The sequence below is a fragment of the Anolis carolinensis genome, chromosome 1 (genome assembly GCF_035594765.1).
Source record: "Anolis carolinensis isolate JA03-04 chromosome 1, rAnoCar3.1.pri, whole genome shotgun sequence".
NCBI lineage: Eukaryota > Metazoa > Chordata > Lepidosauria > Squamata > Dactyloidae > Anolis > Anolis carolinensis.
In genome coordinates this window covers 366,178,093-366,200,930 of record NC_085841.1, presented here as the reverse complement: position 1 = coordinate 366,200,930, position 22,838 = coordinate 366,178,093, and the positions used below count along the sequence as shown (strand labels likewise).

The 22,838-nt window shown below is 42.2% G+C and overlaps 1 protein-coding gene across 4 annotated transcripts in view; it reads right to left on the bottom strand.

The window, feature by feature from the left end:
• mdga2 (MAM domain containing glycosylphosphatidylinositol anchor 2) overlaps positions 1-22,838 on the bottom strand; it is a 514,926-nt gene that overhangs the window by 16,737 nt on the left and 475,351 nt on the right. For 2 of the 4 annotated variants that reach the window (XM_062968720.1, XM_062968721.1), the window contains exons 11-15: positions 15,249-15,426; positions 11,739-11,786; positions 10,635-10,790; positions 10,055-10,213; positions 2,080-2,210 (exon numbers count right to left, since the gene is read on the bottom strand). In XM_062968720.1, coding sequence (XP_062824790.1) covers positions 2,080-2,210; positions 10,055-10,213; positions 10,635-10,790; positions 11,739-11,786; positions 15,249-15,426 — 672 coding nt within the window. The remainder of the gene's footprint in view (positions 1-2,079; positions 2,211-10,054; positions 10,214-10,634; positions 10,791-11,738; positions 11,787-15,248; positions 15,427-22,838) is intronic. The other 2 variants (XM_062968722.1, XM_062968723.1) reach the window with 1 other exon arrangement.

The window sequence follows — 22,838 nt, the reverse complement described above, 5'->3', positions numbered from 1 at the left end:
TTCCTTGCTTGAATCAAGAACCAAGACTGCTTTCCTGTATTATCTTGTAGCCTGGATGTATCCTCGTTTCTGGGACTCTGGCTTCGTTTAAGGACCTTGTTTCATGCCTAATGTTTCCATGGATTTGTTCTTACAGCCTTGTTTTTGTAACTATCTTTTGGAACTGAACTTTTGCCTTTTATGAACTATCTTTTCCCTATTTCCTAATAAACTACAAAAAACTACTTTTGGTGTGCAGTCTGGTATCTTTAGCAAGGTGAAGCTAACCTGAGGTGCGACAGAGAGGGAGTTTGTACATGCTGTAAATATGGCAAAACAATTTGCACTATTACTGCAACTTAAGAAAGAAAAGCCTTCCAGTTGGAGTGAACAGCTTTGTGTCTGTGTTGTTTTTGTTCCTGAGGAGAGAGACCACGTCATTGCAAGAAGAGCTTTGGCTCCCTAGTTGGAGTAGAGAATCCCTTCTGCTTTACAACAGGGAGTTTCATGCAGATTTGAACCCCTGGCAAGGGTGATGACAACTCCCATGAATCCAGAGCATTGAAGCCTGGCAGTTAAAGTGGCGTAAAGAAACCGTGCAGCTCCGCAGCCCATAAAAATGGAGGGCCTGGAGAGCAAAGAAGAAGAAAACAATTGCGTTGAGGGTTTAAGTCCCGGAATTCCCCCAGGAGCAGCGAAGGCAGATTCTTGGGAGGAGCTGTCAAGGAGAAGGATTTAGTGTTTCACAAAGTGCTTTCCTTCCCCCAGGGAGCCCTCTTGACTCAAAAGCCATGATATGTTAACAACCGGATCCTCCATATCATCCATGTTCCTAAAAGACTGAAATGCAAACTGTCAAATCCGACTCACTCCAGTCTGAACCGGGCAAACTCATGCGTATGCAAGAGGTGCGTTGACAATGGAAACGTGGGACCAAGTTTGCAATGATTCTGTTAATAATTTAAGGGAAGGTAAAGGTAATGGTTTTCCCCTGACATTAAGTCCAGTCGTGTCCAACTCTGGGGGTTGGTGCCTATATCCATTTCTAAGCCAAAGAGCCGGCATTGTCCAAAGACACCTCCAAGATCATGTGGCCATTGGCATGACTGCATGGAGCGCCTCTATCTTTCTATCTATCTATCGATCAATCTATCCATGTTTGTCTGGCTATCTACCTACCAACCAATCTATCTTTCATCTATCTATCTATCATCTATCTATCTATCTATCATCTATCTATCTATCTATGTCTATCTGTCTGTCTGTCCATCCATCCATCAATCTATCTTATATCTATCCATGTCTGTCTGTCTGTCTGTCTGTCTGTCTGACTGTCTGTCTCCATCCATCCATCCATCCATCCATCCATCCATCCATCCATCCATCCATCCATCTATGATCTGTCTATGCTTTGCCCATCCATCCATTCATCTATGATATATCTATGATCTGTCTGTCTGTCCATCCATCTATCCATCCATCCATCTTTGATCTATCTATCCACGTCTGTCTGTCTGTGTCTCTATCATGTTTTCAATCAGTTTGTCTATCTAGTTATTCCCTCTGTGTCTATTTGCCTTACATTTTCAAACTGCATTTATCCACCCATCCATATATTGATTATATTTCTGTATCACATTCAAGCAAACAAGGGCTACTTAAGTGATGGATGAATTTAAACCAGTTTAAACAAGATTGAGAAAATTCATTGAAATACTTTTTAATAACTATATTATAGAACAGGTGTGGGCCAACTTGGGCCCTTCCTCCAAGTGTTTTGGACTTCAACTCCCACAATTTCTAACAGCCTACCAGCTGTTAGGAATGGTAGGAGTTACAGTCCAAAATATCTGGAGGGCCGAGGTTTGCCCAGGCCTGCTATAGAATGAATGGCATTTGATCCCACTTAGATTGCTGTCGCCCAATGATATCGAATCATGGAATGTGCAGTATTTCATGGTCTTTTCTGCCCTTTCTACCCAAGAGTGCTGGTGCCTCCCCAAACTACAACTCCCAGGATTCTGCAGCATTGAGCCAAGGCGATTCAAGTGGTCTCAAAGTGCATTAATTCTATAGCGGAGACACGGCTATTGCTCTTACCTGGAATGAAGTGTTGGGGTGTATATTGACCCGGGCCTGGAGCCAGCCCTGTCCCTTGTTGCCGCTCGAAGACCAGAAGGGACTTTCCAGGGTCGTCTGGCTTTTCAACCGCAGGTAAACATTCAACGTTCCTTGAAGGCAAAGAGATGAACACAGGGATATCCGTCATTTCAGAAGGCATCTCACCATAACCAAGTCCATCGGTTTCTTTAAGAATCTCCTTTCCTGCATTTGGTCAGCTTTTGCAAACTGATTCATGGTCGATTTCCACTAGAAGTTGGCCATAAATTTACGCTGGAGGACCTGGAGGTTCCTACATCTCTAGGTTCCTACATCAGGTTTGTATGGCATAAATGCACCAATTGCATTATGCAATCCTTGCGTAGAATAGTAACTTTGTGTTGTCAAAGGCTTTCATGACCGGGATCACAGGGTTGTTGTGTGTTTTCCGGGCTGTATGGCCATGTTCCAGAAGTATTTTCTCCTGACGTTTCGTCCACATCTATGGCAGGCTCTGAGGATTCCTGCTATAGATGTGGGCAAAACGTCAGGAGAGAATACTTCTGGAACATAGCCATACAGCCTGAAAAACATACAACAACTCAATAGTAACTTTATTTATTCTTAATGACCACCCTCGATGGAACATCAAACAGGTACAGTCATCCCCCAATATCCACAAATCCAAGCTTAATTTTGCCATCTTATATAAGGAACACCATTTTGCTATATAATGGTCTAAGTTCTTCATCCAAATGACCTTATTATCTGGATTTCTGATCATGATGGTAGCCAAGGCAAAGCAGTCATCATTCTCCATGAAGTACCCATGAATTCAGATTTATCATGCAAAACCACAGTCTCCGTTATCCACAGGAACAATACCCATGGTTTCACTTATTCGTGGTTTCATTGGTTGACTCATGGACTCCGCCTTCTCCATTATTCCTCCTGTTGAGGTTCAGCTGCAACATGCTGCGGATTTGGAGGACAAGAAGGGGCATGATGGGTTTTCCATTGATGTGTGTGATCAGGGTGATTTGCAGGCCTCGGATCAGAGAGAAATGCAAGGAGAGAGAAATGCTGGCAACTGCAGAAGAGATGGGGATGTTTGGGATTCCAATGTCTGTTCCTTAGCTATTGGGGAGAAGTCCGTTTCTCTTGGGAATCAGCCTTCAAGGCCTTCTGCAGGTGCAGAAGAGGAGTTTTGATATTAGATTTCATAGGGAGGGAGTCAAGGATAGATTAATTAGGTGGTTGGAAAGACTCCATGAGAAGGCCCCGAGGCCTCGGTGTCAAAGGCATGACCTCATGGGTGCTTGGTCGGGCCTGGCTTAAATTAAGTGGAGTTTACCTGTGTCTCCAGAGCAGACAATGTTGTCTTTGAATCATATTCCTGTTTAAGCTCTCATGCTCGTGCTTCAAATATCTTTTGATTGCCTAAGTTCCTGAATTACTTTTTGCCTTGGAAAAGTTCTTGTTTCATGCCCATGTTCTTGATTTCCTGGATTTCATGTACCGTATATGCTCCAATATAAGCCAACCCAAATATAAGCTGAGGCATCTAATTTCACCACAAAAAAACCTGGGAAATCATTGACTCAAGTATAAGCCGAGGGTGGGAAATTTCAGAAATAAAAATAGATACCAAAAAATTACATTAATTGAGGCAACAGTAGATTAAATGTTTTTGAATATTTACATCAAGCTCTAATTTAAGATAAAATTGTTTAACTCTCATTAAATCATTATTCTCATCTTCTTCAATGTAAATGTGCTTATGTATCCTTTTAATAATAATAGAGTAAAATAATACATGTAATAATAATAATAATAATAATAATAATAATAATAATAATAATAATAATAAAAAATACAGGAAAATAATACAGTAGAGTCTCACTTATCCAAGCTTCGCTTATCCAAGCTTCTGGATTATCCAAGCCATTTTTTTAGTCAATGTTTTCAATATATCGTGATATTTTGGTGCTAAATACGTAAATACAGTAATTACAACATAACATTACTGCGCATTGAACTACTTTTTCTGTCAAATTTGTTGCATAACATGATGTTTTGGTGCTTAATTTGTAAAATCATAACCTAATTTGATGTTTAATAGGCTTTTCCTTAATCCCTTCTTATTATCCAAGATATTCGCTTATCCAAGCTTCTGCCGGCCCATTTAGCTTGGATAAGTGAAACTCTACTATACATGTAATAATAAATACTAGAGTAGAATAATAAACATAATAATAATAATAATAATAATAATAATAATAATAATAATATCAGAGTAAAGTAATAAATGTAATAATAATAATAATAATAATAATAATAATAATAATAAAGTAAAATAAATGTAATAGTAGCAACAATAATAGAGTACAATAATAAATGTAATAATAATAGAGAAAAATAATAAATGTAAAAATACCAATAATAATAGAGAAAAAGAATAAATGTACCATATATTCTCGAGTATAAGCTGACCCAAATATAAGCCAATCAGGACCTTCACCTGAGTATAAGCCGAGGGGGGCTTTTTTAGTCTTAAAAAAGGGGCTGAAAAACTAGGCTTATACTCAAGTATATACAGTACCTGTATACTCAAGTATATACAGTACGCGTCCAGAGGAGGGCGACTAAAATGATTAAGGGTCTGGAGAACAAGCCCTATGAGGAGCGGCTTAAAGAGCTGGGCATGTTTAGCCTGCAGAAGAGAAGGCTGAGAGGAGACATGATAGCCATGTACAAATATGTGAAGGGAAGTCATAGGGAAGAGGGAGCAAGCTTGTTTTCTGCTGCCCTGCAGACTAGGACACGGAACAATGGCTTCAAACTACAGGAAAGGAGGTTCCACCTGAACATCAGGAAGAACTTCCTCACTGTGAGAGCTGTTCGACAGTGGAACTCTCTCCCCGGGGCCGTGGTGGAGGCTCCTTCCTTGGAGGCTTTTAAGCAGAGGCTGGATGGCCATCTGTCGGGGGTGCTTTGAATGCGATTTCCTGCTTCTTAGCAGGGGGTTGGACTAGATGGCCCATGTGGTCTCTTCCAACTCTACTATTCTATGATTCTATGATTCTACCTTGCAATTATGGACTATTGCTCTATTTCAGGGGTCCCCAAACTAAGGCCCGGGGGCCGGATGCGGCCCTCCGAGGTCATTTACCTGGCCCCCGCCCTCAGTTTTATAATATAATATATTGTATATACATATAATATTGATAATAATATTATAATGTAATACAATATAACACTAATAATAATACCATATAATAATATTAATTATATATTCTATATTACATATAATATTACTAATAATATTACAATATAGTTGTATAGTTCAATATAGTAATATATAATGCTAATATTGTGCTATGCTAATAATATAATATATTGTATGTACATATAATTTGTAAAAGCCACTCTGAGTCCCCTTTGGGTTCAGAAGGGTGTGATACAAATGTAGTAAATAAATGCAGTAAATAAATAAATAATAAATAAATAAATTTTGGACTTAGGCTCACCCAAAATCTGAAATGACTTGAAGGCACACAACAACAACAATCTTAATAAACTTGACTATCTCATTGGCCAGAAGCAGGACCACACTTCCCATTGAAATCTTGATAAATGTATGTTGGTTAAAATTGTTTTTATTTTTAAATATTGTATTGTTCTTTCATTGTTGTTGTTGTTGTTGTTGTTTTTGCACTACAAATAAGACATGCGCAGTGTGCATCGGAATTTATTTGTATTTTTTTTTTTCAAATGATAATCCGGCCCCTCAACAGTCTGAAGGATTGTGGACCGGCCCTCGGATTAAAAAGTTTGAGGACCCCTGATCTATTGTATATATGGACTTCTGTTATTTCATAGCATCCTTGTTTTTTGGGAAATGTTCTTTCCCCCTTTTTGTACAAGCATTGTAAATAAACTGCTGTAGGTGGAAATGACTGAACTCTGGTGCTGGGTGAAAAGGTTCCATACCTCCCATTGAAAATAATGGGGTTGATTATTTTATTCAGTTTATTCAGTTTCACACCTTAGAATGTATCCTCTGTGGATATGGAGCAATTATGCTGGACAAAGACTTGCATCACCCATCATTCAGTTGTATACGGACTGCTCAATTCAGAAAACAAGTAATGGAATTGTTAGTGGCAACCCGGCCATTTGTCACAGCAACTCAGTTTACGTTGGCAGCTAAGAAACGACATTCCCGCTTCATTAAGGAACATATTGTAGTATAAAAATTAATTTTAGCGCCTTTTTAGTTGGCTTTTACAGAGGACCGTAAAATGGTTTCCGAGCTGTGTTTAATATTTTTGGGGGGTTAATTCCTTGTTAATTCTTGGAAAGATAAATCAAAATGGTCAGTAAGTAAATGGTACCAATATATGGTGGAGCAAATGGAATTTGAAATTATGAATGTGAAACTAAATGTTGTAAAAACTAATGAAAATAGAACAAGAGAAATGGAAGAAAGATGGACAAGGCTAAAGAACTAGATCATGAATCAATCTGGAGATCAAGCCATAAGAAATAAGATACAAATGTTATATAGTGTATAGGATGAAAATGGATAAAGATATAAATATTGTCTCACAAAGAAATGAATATGTAAAAAGAAAACAATCCTCGTGTTGGTGGTGGGAATTGTAAATGTTTTGTATGTCTATGGTATGTATTTTTTGTGTTTTAAAAAATTAAAATTTGTTTTAAAAAAATTCCTTGTTAATTCTGTTCATGTTTTGTTGTATGCATTGTAAAGGTCACGGGCAATATACAATAACAATGATGATGATGTACTGGGTTGCTATGAGTTTTTGGGTTGTATGGCCACATTCCAGAAGCACTCTCTCCTGACGTTTCACCCACATCTATGGCAGACATTCTCAGAGGTTGTGAGGTCTGTTGGAAACGAGGCAAGTGGGGTTTATCTGTGGAATAATGTCCAGCGTGGGAGAAATAACTCTTGTCTGTTTTAGGCAAGTGTTAATGCTGCAATTGGCCAGCTTGGTTATCATTGAATAGTCTTGCTGCTTCCTGCCTGGGGGAATCCTTTTTTGGGAGGTATCAACTGGCCCTGATTGTTTCCTGTCTGCAGTTCCCCTGTCTTCTGAGTGTTGTTCTTTATTTACTGTCCTGATTTTAAGAGTTTTTAAAATACTGGAAGCCAGATTGTGTTCATTTCCATCATCGCTAGTAATACAAGGCCAAGAACAAGCCATGAGAGCAAAGACAAAGACCCACCCAGAGGAAAAGTGGGAATCTTGCCCAGCGAAAGATTCCCACAACCAGGAAGCAACCAGGCTTTGAAGCTGCAGGGCTATTCAATGCTAATCAAGGTGGCCAATGGCAACATTCACACTTGTTTCCAACAGACAAGAGTTCTTTCTCCCACCCTGGACATTATTCCACAGAGATATAAAGCCCACTCACCTAGTTTCCAACAGGCCTCACAAAAACTAAGGATCCCATCTTATTTTGGATAATAATAATAATAATAATAATAATAATAATAATAATAATAATAATGAAAAACTCAGCCGCTATCAGGACCTCAAGATCGAACTTCAAAGACTCTGGCAGAAACCAGTGCAGGTGGTCCGGGTGGTGATGGGCACACTGGGTGCCGTGCCAAAAGATCTCAGCCGGCATTTGGAAACAATAGACATTGACAAAATTACGATCTGCCAACTGCAAAAGGCCACCCTGCTAGGATCTGCACGCATCATCTGAAAATACATCACACAGTCCTAGACACTTGGGAAGTGTTCGACTTGTGATTTTGTGATACGAAATCCAGCATATCTATCTCGTTTGCTGTGTCATAATAATAATAATAATAATAATAATAATAATAATAATAATAATAATGTTTTAATGTAGACAACATTATCTATCTTGTTTGCTGTGTCATACAACGTCGTTGTGTCAATAATAATAATGTTTTAATGTCATATGTGAGCTCCTTGGGGTCCCTTATGATGAAAAAGCAGGACATAAACTACATTAAATAAATAATGACAAATCAATCAAATATGGGCGGATGCACATGAGCATTGTGCCTATATGCACATCAATGATGGTCTGCACGGATCAACTGGCTTCAGCCATGGCAGTGAAAATGGACTCAAACTGCATTTATTCTACAGTGTAGATGGCACCCTAAAGAATTTCTAGATCCCTGAGTGCAACTGTACGACTACATGTGGTTTTCCTACTTTTGCCTGAATCCCTATTGCTAGCAAATGTGACTCTGGCTCTAATTCGCATCCTTTCCATGCCAGAAGGCATCCGCATTTTCCTCGCCAGCGGCTTTCTTCCCCTGTCAAATCCATCCATGACCATGACAGCATTCACTCAGGAAAGGGAGAGGACTTTTCCAAATCCGCCCTTGCCTTACTAGCGTCGCTCAGAACGTCCTCTTTTGGGACAGTTTTATATGTTATTGGGTGTCTTTCTTTAACAGAGAAATGAGATAATCCTCCAAGTGAAGAGGCTCTGGTTAACAAACCGCAGCAAAGCTTTCTATCCCCTTGCTGTATATAGCCATATAAAAACAGTTTCCAGGTCTTCACAGACAGCTAAGCTCCAAGATGTGTTGCAAAGCTGACATCTCGCCGCACCGTCCCTCAAACCCAGTCCGAGACGGATCCGGACTACAAGGCGCATCATCCCCAGCCTGCAGTTTGCCCCAAGGCAGCGAGGAAAGGACTGAGCAGGGAGGCTTCCTAGGATTTTATATTGTAATTCAATCTGAGTCCGGTTAATGAGAAAAGTGAGATAAGAATACAAGCAATCAATCAAAGTAAAAGTCAGCCTGTCCATTTGTACCACAAAGGCTGCCACTAGGTGAAGTGGCCTTTTGTGATGTTATTGGATCAGCTGTCGCTAGTGAAAGATAGGTTGCTGCTAGGTGGAGTGGCCCTTTGTAATGTCACTGGATTAGCTGCTACTAGACAAAGGATTGGTTGCTGCTAGGTGAAGTGTCCCTTTGTGAAGTGATTGCATTGGCTGTCGTTAGTGAAGGATTGGTTGCTGCTAGGTGGAGTGGCCCTTTGTGATGTCATTGGATTGGCTGCCGCTAGGTGGAGTGGCCCTCTGTGATGTCATTGGATTGGCCACTGCTAGGTGAAGTGGCACTTTGTGATGTTGTTGGGTTTGCTGTCGCTAGGTGAAGTGGCCCTTTGTGATATCATTGGATCATCTGTCGCTAGGTATAGGATTGGCTGTTGCTAGGTGAAGCAGCACTTTGTGATGTCATTGGATCATCTGTCACTAGGTGAAGGACTAGCTGCCTCTAGGTGAAGTAGCCATTTGTGATGTCATTGGATTGACTGTTGCTAGGTGAAGGACTGGCTGTCTCTAGGTACCGTGGCCCTTTGTGATGTCATTGGATTGACTGTCGCTAGGTGTAGGATTGACTGCCTCTAGGTGAAGTGGCCTTTTGTGATGATGTCATTAGATTGGCTGCCACTAGGTGAAGTGGCCCTTTGTGATGTCATTGGATTGGTCGTTGCTAGGTGAAGGATTGGCTGCTGCTAGGTGAAATGGCCCTTTGTGATGCCATTGGATCGGCTGTCGCTAAGTTAAGTGGCCCTTTGTGATGTCATTGGATTGGCTGTTGCTAGGTGAAGGATTGGCTGCTGCTAGGTGAAGTGGCCATTTGCAATGCAGTTTCAAACCACATTATGTGGTCAGTGTAGACTCATATAATGTAGTTAAATGGAGTTAGGCTGCATTATGTGAGTGTACATTGCCCATATAATGCAGTTTGAATCTGCATTATATGGCAACGTAGATGGGCCCTCATTGGATGCCACTTGCCTTCTTGTTGCCTGACCATTCAATGACCAGTTCCACAAATCTACTCCATTTGGGAGAAATTCAGATGATTCCTGCCTTATAAAAACCCATGGAGGCTGACTTGTCATCGGATGACGCACGGCTGGATTCCACTCACCGATGTGCTGCCCGTACATGTTGTAGTAGAAGCTGAAGCAGTAGGCGGTGTTGGTGGCTCCGTAGGGGTTTTTGGGGGGAATGCTGAAGATAGGGCTGATGAGCCGGGCTCGGTCCCCCTCCTTCCTGGGGCTGGAGGCCTCGATGTACATGAAGAAGCCTAACGGAGGGAAGAGGAGACGGGGAGAAACCGTACGCCATGAGGAAGACGGATCCTGAGGCTGAGAACACAGACAGGAGGCCGATAAAGGACCACATGGACCTCCCACCCCAGGCAATGGAGGAGAACATCTGCTTTGGCTTTTAGAATCAATGCGAATGGAGCTCTCCAAAAGCCACAGAGCTCATGTTAAGGATAAAACCAGGAGTGGATTCTTCATCCCACTAACATGGATGCATTTAGCTGATCAAAGGAGACATTGACTTCACTGTGGCTATTTTGGTGGCCCTTCTCTGGACACCATGTTCACATCCCTCTTGAATTGTGGTGCCAAGATCTGGACCAAGGTTGTTATACAGAGCATTCCCCACACAATCCCTTTCTGCTTTACGGACTCAATTTTACGAGAACAGCCTCTTACCATCCTTGGAGCCGGTCCGGTCTGCACTGGGGCCCGTGTTCGGCGTGTACTTTGTGTCTCGGAGGATGATGTTCTGCCGCGTCCAGTCGAAGTTGTCCTTCGGGTCTTGGGTGAACAAGCAGATGTTGCCGTCGTCAAAGCCGCAGTGGAATTCTCCTGCCAACAGACCGAGACCACATTCCCATGAATCCTCCTTGCAGCCAGGCCCAGGGTTGGGACATTCAACAGGGCATTATAGACTCAGACAACCACTACGCAACAACAAAGATGAGCCTTTTGGCCACATCTACACTGTTCTATAATGCAGAAACTGCATTGGTTAGTGCAGACGCATATAATGCATTACACTGTGTAACACGATTTTTGTTTCTAGGTTATAAATGCCATTTACTACTTGGTTCTATCATAAAAATATGGAAAAAGTTTGTTAAACTGCTAAAACTTTGTCTCTGCAAGAGGGACATCTTGTTATAGCACATTTTGCTATCGTTTTTCCATACATATCGAGTCTCGACTAATTCAACCTAATTAGTGCCCACAAAAACTAAGTTTCTCGAGTATAACAACTACTTTCAAAATAAGTACCACACATTTAAACAGGAAATAACACTTACAAACTAGGAACAGAACTTTTTTTTCCGAATGTTGTTATATAATATCATTTGAGTTTATACTGACCATATAATACAGTTTCAAGCTGCATTATAGGGCAGTGTTGATGGAGTCTAGCCATAAATATGAAATAGTAGGGTTTTGTTTGCCAACACTTTCATGGAATTCCAAGTCTACACTGTAGAATGAATGCAGTTTGACACCAGTTTAACTGTCATGGCTAGATGCTTTGGAATCATGGGATTTCTAGTTTTACCAGGCCTTTATCCTTGTCTACCAGAATGCTGGTGCCACACCAAAGTCTTTGGCTGGTGACTCAACAAACTCCAAGGGTCCCATAGCACCGAGCCATGACAGTTTTGGAGTATTTTGGTCAGGATAAGGGATGCCCAACCTGTATTAATGTGAGGATTTGCACAAGTGGATAAATCACAACAGGAGCAAACATTTCAAGCAATTCATGTAGAAACACAGTATTTTTCAAATACTTACGTAAGTGGGGGTTCATTGGGGCTGGAAGAGAAAAAGAGAGCAGAGAATCTGAAATTAATAAAACAGACAGTGATCGGTTTGTAAAACAGTTCCACTGTTTTTCCAACGGTGTATCTACACTGTCGCATTAACACAGTTTGAAACCATTTTAAACTTCCAGAGTAGGACATTGTTTGGCCTGTAGCCTGCGTCACTTTCTTCAATGAGACTGTGCAAATATCAGCCTCGTTACATACACACTACCAGGTATTATAGAATTTGGAAGCGAGAAGAAAGGCCAGTCTAAATATGGGTTTACAACTCTATTGTCCCTATGAGTAATCCTTTGTCTGTGAATCAGAGTCTCTCTATCCTCCATAAAGTAGTAATTGCCTTGGTGACACATGGCCCCAAAAACCCCAAACTGACTCATTCTGCAAAGAAGGCATGGCTCTCTCTCTCTCCCACCCACAATTTCTCTTTCTCCTTCTTCCCCCAATGCTATTCCTCTGGAGTAGTCATTTGCTTGTGATGCACCAACAACCGGAACAAGCAGCAGTGGAGAAGTTGTATTAATTCCGGGTTCTAGCCCAAACTTTAAAGGAGATATGTATTTCTACACAAAACCAAACACATTTAATTGTTCACTAAAGTTCTTGAATTTGAGGAAAGCTTGGAAAATGCACACAAAAGCCCATGGTAGAGTATGGCACCCTTATCCAATGGATTTTATATCCACGGGTTCACTTAAGAGTGGTTTGATAACATCCCCCTAGAGGTCTTGATGGGCCCCTCTATGTCCTCTAATGTGATCCTATGGCATGTTACTTCCTAAAATATAGTCAAAATCTAAGATTTGCTACTTTCCACAATTTCACATAGAATCATAGAGATGGAAGACTGGGCTGTGGCTTAGCTGGTTAGTAGCCAGCTACAATAAATCACTACTGACCGAGAGTTGAGTTCAAAGTCAGCCTGGGTCGAAGTAAGCTCCCGACCAATAATAGTCTAGCTTGCTGTTGACCTATGCAGCCGAAAGACAGTTGCATCTGTCAAGTAGGAATTTAGGTACCACTTATGCAGAGAGGCTAATTTAACTAATTTACAACGCCATAAAATCTCCAGCAGTATGTGGAAGATGAGGAAGTACTCCATCAAGGACTCGGTGTCACAAGTATATGGCAAAGTGGCAACTCCCCCTGTGGCCAGAATCGAGCATACCCTCATGAAGCCAGAAGCTGGAATGTTAAATTGGGTCTGTGTCTGTCTATATGTGGTTGTCTATATAGGTCGTTTGTCTAATGGCATTGAATGTTTGCCATTTATATGTACATTGTGATCCGCCCTGAGTCCCCTTCAGGGTGAGAAGGGCGGAATATAAATACTGTAAATAAGTAAGTAAATAAATAAATATGGGTCACCCATGTTGTATGCCAGCCTGTTCAATCTGTGTCTGTTCCTTCTGTATAGCCTGAGGCTGACTTTCATGCAGAAAATGATGCTTCACTTGAGGAATGTGGGCCGGAGTTAAGTCTCACTGAGAGGCATGAGCAGCCGGACTTAAGTGTAGATGAGACAGGTTTAGATGACCTCTCACTGAGTTCTGCAGTTATACTCTGGCAGCGATTCAGAGGCTGGGTATCCATCTGGCAGTGAGGAGATAACCTTGAACCGAAGACAGTTTCACAGCAAAGATAGGGAAATCTCTGGAAAACTCAGGTGGTCTGCTCGATTACAATTGAAAAGAAATAGTAATAAGCCAGCTGTCTTAGAAGGGGAAAAAGTGCATTTCTCATGGTTGGGGATTTTGGGGAGGGCTTTTATTGATTGATGTTGCTTTCATTTCTCAGTGGAGGCAACTTTGCCTTAACCCAAGATTCACATTTCCTAGTGTTCCCTGCTTCCAAGGATTTATGGTGTTCCAGTTGGCCTTTGGGATTTAATGTTTGCTTCCTGAATTACTTTATCCAAGTTTTCCCAATGGTCTTGTTTTGCTGTTTCCTGTTTTTACCTGCCTTACTCCATGGAATTTCTACAGTTTGATGATATGGATTTAAAGTTAAGCTTTAAATACATTCTTCCATCACTACTCTTTGGATTGTATTTTTTTACCATTTACCTATTTGGCTTTTTAATCTATTCTACAATAAACAGCTTGCTATGCAATCAGTTGGTGTGTTGTTTACAGTCAATAGGATTGCTGTAAGACAATCCAACCCAACCAATCATATGGGGCATCCAATCCAACCAAAATGGTGAAACTTTTGAAATTGTCCGTTTGGGACTTCCATCTTCATAGAAGGTCTTACATGTGTTCAGAGTTGAACTGAGAAGTTCTGCAACATCAGATTCACCTGCAGAAGTTGCAGTGCATGGACATGTGTTGCCCAATGGTGGAATGACTGAAGAATCATGGCTCTACGCACAATGGACTCTCCCTGCTGCACACCCAACTAGGAAGAGCACAGAACTCCTCTTGATGCAGTCTTGAATCACATTGGTTTTTTCACTACTGCATCACATGTTGACTCATGCTCAGCTTGTGAGCTACTAAGACCCGGGATCCCTTTCATGGGATCTCAAGCCAGGGGCCACCCACCCTATTGCTGGGCATTTCAATTGTATTGCCTAAGTGTAGAACCTTACATTTCTCCTGTTGCAACTCATTTGGTTAAGTTTTGGCCAACCAGCTCTCTGATCTGTGAAGGTCCTTTTGGATCCTGATCTTGCCTTCTGGGGTATTATATCCCTCCCATTATAGTGTCATCTGCAAACATGATCAACCTGTCTTCTAAACCTTCATCCAAAGATGTTCAGTAAAGATGATAAAGATGTCCAATACAAGACAGGGCCCTCTTTATGGTCTCCAAATAGTCCCTTCTTGTCTCCAGAAGGAAGAAGAAAGAGGCGCCATTGGGCAGAAATGCCTTTTGGTGAACTCATTGCCAACCCACTCCACTGGAGTATTGTCCAGTTTTATATTTAGCTTCTTGGTGAGAATGTCATGAGGAATTCTGACAAATGTATGGCTGAAATAGGGATAGGACACACCCACAGCATTCCCTGCATGGACCAAGACACCCATAGAGTTGGAAGGGACTCCAGGGCCATCTAGTCCAACCCTGGTCTTCCAGGCAAGAACCCAAAAGCAATGATTCTCTAAACAATGACTCCCTTCAGCCTCTGGAGACACTACCGGACATTTTCCTGCCAAACAACTCTGACTGATGTGAGGTTCTTCCTAAGGTTTAGGTGGAATATCTTCTCCTGGAGTGTGAATCCATTGCTCTTTTGTGTCTTAGAGTATCTGTATCTACACTGTACAATTAATGTAGTTTGACACCCCTAGTCCCTAGAGCAGCAGAAACCAAGCTGGATCCATGTCAATAGGACAGCCTCTCTAAGATATAAACCTGTCTCTCGTGCCCCCTTCTCTCAGCCTCCTCTTCTCCAAGATCCCTCAGTCTTTTGTCAAAGGGATTCATAGTTTCCAGACCATCTTCCAAGACCTGAGAAAAGCCTTCCTCTTACCGCTGTACTTGATTACGCGAATGGTGGAATCTCCATCTCCGAATATGGTGACTGGGGTCAGGCGCACTTCGTAGGCTTCCGGCTTGATCAACTCGGTCAGATTGTAAGTGATCAACTCTCCTTTTTGGATCTTCCCGTTGACCGCAATCTCCTGCTCCCACCAGCGCTGTTGCCCAGCCTAGAAGGAGACACAACAAGAGAAGAGAAGAAAGAAAGGTTCAGCTCGACAAATACATAAACATGAAGGAAGGGCAGCCTTTTGCAACAATGTGGAGATGCCACACAATGCTGGAATGCAGTTGTACACAAAACCAAATGCTCAGCATATATCCAGGCACATAACCCTGTGTACCTTTATGTGCCATTTGCAATAAACAGCTGTCTCCAATGCATCTCCATCTGCAACACACACCCGAATGCAATTGATTGTTTTGTCCCATTTTGAAAGCGGGATAGAAAGGAATATTTGCTGTTACTTAGGTGTTCCAGTTAACTAATGATGGACTTCTTCCTTTAGATAAAAATGCCCAAACCCTTCTGCAGAGAAGCTGACACAAACTTAATTCAGTACCAGGATGACAGCTGTGGTTTGGTGCACAATGTTTTCTTTCTTCTTTGAAAAGCACCGTGTCTGTAGCAAAGTACAAATTGTCCCAAAATGGATCTTAAGAACCAGAAAAATGGGTTGTTTAACTGATCGTCTCAGCCCCAACAGACGCCTTTCATGGCAACAAGAAATCCGACCGCGAGATGACTTCATGCAAGCACACGCCTGTGTGTCTTATGTGTCCATTCATGGCCCTGTTCATCAGTGCTCTCTGCAACTCTTTTCTCACAAACGAAAGCATTCTCTTGTTGCAGCTTTTCCATCTCACTTTCTGATCCTGAACAGCCTTGTTTCGGGTGTGGAAGCAAAGCAGGGTAAACTTTTGTACTAGGACTTGGATGGGGGACCAATTGGAAGAGAAGATGATGGCAGGGCGAGGAGAAGAGCTCATGGGGAGCCACAAATACTGGACGACAACTTCTGAATCACTCCCATGGATCTGAATCACTAGCAGGACACCTTCCTAGGCTCATACGTTCCTGATCACAACTGATTACAGAAGCCAAGAGTGACCACATCTAGGAAGTTCATAATTGGGAGACCACCAGCAGGGAATAATAACACTATGTAACAAAATTTGCAAAATGTTCTGTTCTTGGTTTGAAAGTTTCCATCTAATCGTGCAGTCCTTACTTTGAGAGTTGTTGTTCTACTCCAGAAACTTCATTTTTGTGGGTTGTTGTGTGTTTTCCAGGCTGTATGACCATCCAGAAGCATTCTCTTCTGACATTTTGCCTGCATCTGTGGCAGGCATCCTCAGAGGTTGTGAGGCCTTCAACAACACATTTGTTTTTGTGGCTGTCACAAACTACGTTGAATTGGTTGAGACTCTGTGATATATTCATTGAAACACTAGAGCAAAACGCACAGCAGGATGTCCCACAAAGACAAAGTTTTTGCAGTTTAATAAACTTTCCCCATGTTTTTAGGATAGAACCAATTAGGAAATGACATTTATAACCAGGAACAAAAATTGTGTTACATAGTGTAATTTGAAACCAATGGATTCCAGTTACAGTAGAGTCTCGCTTATCCAACATAAACGGGCCGGCAGAACGCTGGATAAGCAAAAAAGCTGGCTAATAAGAAGGGATTAAGGAAAATCCTATTAAACATCAAATTACGTTATGATTTGACAACTTAAGCACCAAAACATCATGTTTTACAACAATCTGCACTTGTTTGGGAGTGTGGCTGAACTTGTGTTGTTGTTGGCCATGTTGACCTGCTGCGTGTTGCTGCTAGAGAAACAGCTGTGGATCCAGGCAGGAGACAAGCTGTGTTGGATAATACAGAACGTTGGATAAGCGAAGGCTGGATAAACAAGAGTCTACTGTACAACAAAGAGATTTGATTAAGAAGAATACCTAACCAACTGCAAGATCTTGCCCGAAATCCTGGTGCCAACTCTGCCCAGACATCGACTCAGGAAGCGTCATTAGAGGACCCAATCAGATCAATAACAATACTAGAGGAAACTTCCCCAGCTCATTCCGGAAGGTGATATACGCCACCCCCTGCCAACAATGCCCTTTGGCATTCCTTACAGGGCAAACTGGCTGGATGATGGATGGGCATGTCAGACATTTGGAGAGGCAAAACACAACAACTAGTCACAGGAAGCTTGGAGCTTCATGGACTTTCTATGGCAGACCCCAGAACAGCTGTCCTTGAACAACCAAAAAAGAAAGACCGGAAAGAGCAACACAGAATTGGAATATGTTCACAAACTCCAGTCCATCAACAGATGGTTGAACAAAGACAAAAGCAAACTGCATCTATTACAACACTAGTTAAGACCAAGCGGACTCTCTTGGCCATTTGATCATCTCTTCTCCTGCCATTCATCTGGGTGTCCACTCAGCTTGGCTTGAGGCAATGTCTTTTCTCTTGCAATAACATTAGTTAGTTGTTATCCCAGTGTGCCCATCTCAAAGCAAAATGGGTTTGCAATGCCAAGACCCATTTTCAGAACGTCGTGTGATAAGGTCCTCAGCAATTGAGAGGAGACAGCGATGGCGGATTTGCCAGAATTCGAAAACGCTTTGTCCCTAATCCAGACAGCTGATAACGACTGGCATGCCATAAAGGCCCATAAAATATGCACCATAATTGCCCCCAGGAGGCACGCAAGGAGCCAAAATAGTGTTGGCACCACGTTGAAAAGCTGTTTTGCATGAAAGCAGGGCTGTGACATGGCAGGGCAAAACAAAACCAGGCAAACAAGCAAAAACAACTGGTAACAATTACGATAATGCTCCTGCCTTCGCGTGACTCTGAATCAGGCTACATATCATAAATGAAGGGTCTGTTGAGCCTCTTAGGGGAGCAGGAGATTTATGTAAGAGGAGCTAAATCTCTTTGATAACTAAACTTTTGGCAATTATTTAGGATTTTCAGGATAGCATGATAGATAGGTTTAATGTGTTGTTGAACTGTACACCATGCAGCTGTGGACAAGTCTACATAGGGTCCACCAAACGCAGCGCACACAGAAATGCTGGACCACTCTCACAACCATCATGTCAGGCGACACAGAGAAGCCATTGAAATCCACAAGCATGTGGACAATTTCAACAGAAAGGAGGAAACCATGAAAATGAACAAAATCTGGCTACCAGTATTAAAAAACTCTAAAATCAGAACAGTAAATAAGAAGCAACACTCTGAAAACAGAGGAATTCCAGGCATGAATCAATCAGGGGCAGCTCACACCTCCGAACAAAGGATTTCCGCAGGCAGGAATGAATCTGGCAAGGCCATTAATGCTAATCAATGTGATTAATTACAACATTCACACTGGCCTCCAACAGATAAAGAGTCCTTTCTCCCATCCTGGACCATCCACAGATATATAAACCTTCCTTGCTTAGTTTTCTTCATATACCTCACAACCTCTGAGGATGTCTGCCATAGATGTGGGCGGAACATCAGGAACATGGCCATATAGCCTGGAAAATGCACAACAATACTTTTGGTTTAGTTCTCTACTTCCCTCTATGGTCTCCTTTAGGCTGTTGGCACATGGAAAGCCTGGCAAAAAGAGATCCTTCAAAGGAGGACGTCTTTGGGAAGGGGTGGGGGGGGGGGACAAAAGGAACAAATCCCTCCATGACTTAAGACTTCTGTCCTCCAGCATTAGCTTTCCATTCCTCAGAATTTTAACATTATGCTCAACTTGAGTTGAGGATTTACCGATGGAGCTTTAGGCATTCAAAGAAAGAGGCCTGGGGAAGATACTGAATCTTGGGGTGGAAGATTGCCATAGAATGACACAAGGGGACCGATGAAGAAGAAGAAGAAGAAGAAGAAGAAGAAGAAGAAGAAGAAGAAGAAGAAGAAGAACAACAACAACAACAACAACAACAACAACAACAACATGCCCTGGCAGAATATGTAAGGCAAAGTGAAGAACCTGCTTTGATTGAAGTCAAAAATCAGAAACTCCTCAAAGCACAACAGACAAAAAACCAGTACAAGAAAACTGCACTACAAACTAGAGCTGACAGCTGGCACAACAAAACACTGCATGGAAAGTTCCTTGACAAAATTGAAGGAACAGCTAACAAGGAGAAGACCTGGCTCTGGCTCACAAATGGGACCCTGAAGAAGGAGACAGAAGGCCTGATCCTTGCAGCCCAGGAGCAAGACATCAGGACAAATACAATTAAGGCCAAGATTGAAAAATCAGCTGATGACCCAAAATGCACACTCTGCAAGGAAACCAACGAAACCATTGATCATATCCTCAGCTGCTGTAAGAAAATCGCACAGACTACAAACAGAGGCACAACTATGTGACCCAAATGATTCATTGGAACTTATGCCTCAAGTACCACCTGCCAGCAGCAAAGAACTGGTGGGATCACAAACCTGCAAAAGTATTGGAAAATGAACACACAAAGATACTGTGGGACTTCCAGACTGACAAAGTTCTGGAACACAACACACCAGACATCACAGTTGTGGAAAAGAAAAAGGTTTGGATCATTGATGTCGCCATCCCAGGTGACAGTCGCATTGATGAAAAACAACAGGAAAAACTCAGCCGCTCTCAGGACCTCAAGACTGAACTTCAAAGACTCTGGCAGAAACCAGTGCAGGTGGTCCCGGTGGTGATGGGCACACTGGGTGCTGTGCCAAAAGATCTCAGCCGGCATTTGGAAACAATAGACATTGACAAAATTACAATCTGCCAACTGCAAAAGGCCACCTGACTGGGATCTGCACGCATCATCCGAAAATACATCACACAGTCCTAGACACTTGGGAAGTGTTCGACTTGTGATTTTGTGATATGAAATCCAGCATGTCTATCTTGTTTGCTGTGTCATATAATAAAATAACAACAACAACAACAACAGCAGCAACAACAACAACAACAACTTTATTCTTGTATCCTGCCCCATCTTCCCAGGGGGACTCAGGGCAGCTTACATGGGGACCAAGCCTAGAAATATACAATAAAATACAACAACATAAAATACATTCCATATCACAACAAATTAATACATCAGAGCTATAAAATCACAACATCACTTAATAAAAGCGTAACCAATAGTCAAGGGCGACATAATGGCACTTCAATCTTGGGGCAGAGAATAAAATTATAGTTGTGCAATATATTAGGAGTACTAATAACATAGGCCAGTGCCCGATGCTGCATCTACGCTTGTAGAATGAATGCAGTTTGACACCACTTTAACTGCCACGGCTCATTGCTATAGCATAATGGGAGTGATAGCATTACAAGGTCTTTTCTGCTCAAGAGCGTTTGTGCCTCACCAAACTGCAACTCCCAGGATTCCACCGTGAAAGTGGGATCAAACTGCTCCAATTCTATAGTGTAGAGGGGCACCCGGAGACTCGAAATGACAAAGCAAGGCAGCCCTAAAATGAGTGACATGCATTTCCATCCTGCTTGACTCGGAAAGGGCTGGCAGTTATTACGGCAAATGGGTGATAAGTGTCCTCTGCTGTTTTAAAAGGTGTCCTTTTGCTCCGAGGCTCTTCCGCGGCACACGACAATTCCAAAGAAGCCTGTGGTTCATCACAATGGGATCACGGCTATTTATACCCGGGCGATACCTGGGAAGTCCATTAACGTGTCATCTGCTCGGTGGTGGGAACAAGCTGCCGGAGCTGCGTGTTTGAAACATGGCTGCGACGACAGCCGCATTCAGCCAGAACTCTCGCTTGACCTGAGAAGGAGAAGCGTCTTCTTCCATTATTCATTGGCATGCAGTCAAGCAGCCAGGGACACTTCTCATATTGGCACCACAGTGGTCTCTTAGAGCCACAGAGTTGGAAGAGACCCCAAAGACCATCCAGTCCAACCCTCTTCTACCAGGTAGGAAGACACAACAGATAGCCATCTAGCCTCCAGAGAAGGAGACGCCACCAGACTTCCAGGGTGGAGAAGATATTCAGTTACAGAGGTTATACCAGGCATGGGGAAAATTTGGTGTCAGCTCTTGAAAGCTATAGGACTCAAAGCAGGCTCACACAGGCAGCTCCGTGGAAACGCTTTATTGAGGACCTTCTTTACAAGATGAAAACGAAGCTGGAACTGATGTATTCCCGCCAAACCCCAAGTATATCCACCTCCTACCTTCCCCCCTCCCCACATTAACACGTATCTGTTATATAGTCCTTTCCCAGACTTGAAAAACCAGAGCTGGCCATAAAACCCACCCTGGCCAGATGGCTCTTATCATTTAGATTATCTCCCACCCCCCATTGCTCTGGCAGGTTGTGGAGAGTACAGTTGTTATGAATGCTGGGCTTTCACATCCTGACACTTGGGTCCTCCAGGTGTTTTGGACTCCAACTCCCACCATTCCTAACAGCCTCAGGATCCTTCCTTTTCCCCCTCAGCCGCTTAAGCCTGAGGCTGTTAGGAATGGTGGGAGTTGGAGTCCAAAACACCTGGACAGACCCAAGTTTCCCCATGGCTAGGATTACTCGGACAGAGAAGTATGACTATTAGGTCCAGATGTGGTTAAATCAACCTAACCCCATTTGGTAGCTCTAATTAGGTATGACCATAGACTTAATCCTTGTTCCCTAAGGTGTTGTTGTGAAAATCGGGCATTACTCTCAACATAAAGAATAGCCTGTGTCTTGCTTGGATTCCACAGCAGCAGACTCCACTGTTGAACAGTTCTGACCGCCAGTAAGATCTTCCTAAAGTTTAGGTTGAATCTCTTTTTGTGAAGTTTGAACCCATTGCTCATTGTGTCCAAGTCTCTGGAAGAGCAGGAAACAAGCTCGTTTCCTTCTGCCTGGAAACTAGGACTCAATGGAGCCATGGGTTCAAGTTACAGGAGATGAGATTCCACCTGAAGATTAGGAAGAACTTCCTGACTGTATGAAGACTTGTTCAACAGTGGAACCCTCTGCCTCGGAGTCTGGTGGAAGCTCCTTCTTTGGAGGCTTTAAAACAGAGGCTGGATGTGTTGCACCCCTAGGCTGCGTAGACACCTCAAAACCACACTGAAGCCCCAGAATATAAGAAAGGAAACTGTTTATTGAAGATAAAATTCAAAGTCCATTAAATGGGTTTTAATCCACAAGAACAAAGTACAGTAGAGTCTCACTTATCCAACACTCATTTATCCAACATTCTGGATTATCCAACGCATTTTTGTAGTCAATGTTTTCAATATATCATGATATTTTGGTGCTAAATTTGTAAACACAGTAATTACAACATAACATTACTGCGTATTGAACTACTTTTTCTGTCAAATTTGTTGTTAAACATGATGTTTGGGTGCTTAATTTGTAAAATCATAACCTAATTTGATGTTTAATAGGCTTTTTCTTAATCTCTCCTTATTATCCAACATATTCACTTATCCAACATTCTGCTGGCCCGTTTATGTTGGATAAGTGAGACTCTACTGTACTTGATAAACTTGAAGCAAGAGTCTATAAAAACCACTCAAAGAACATAGTCCAAACTGGATATCAAAGTGGGT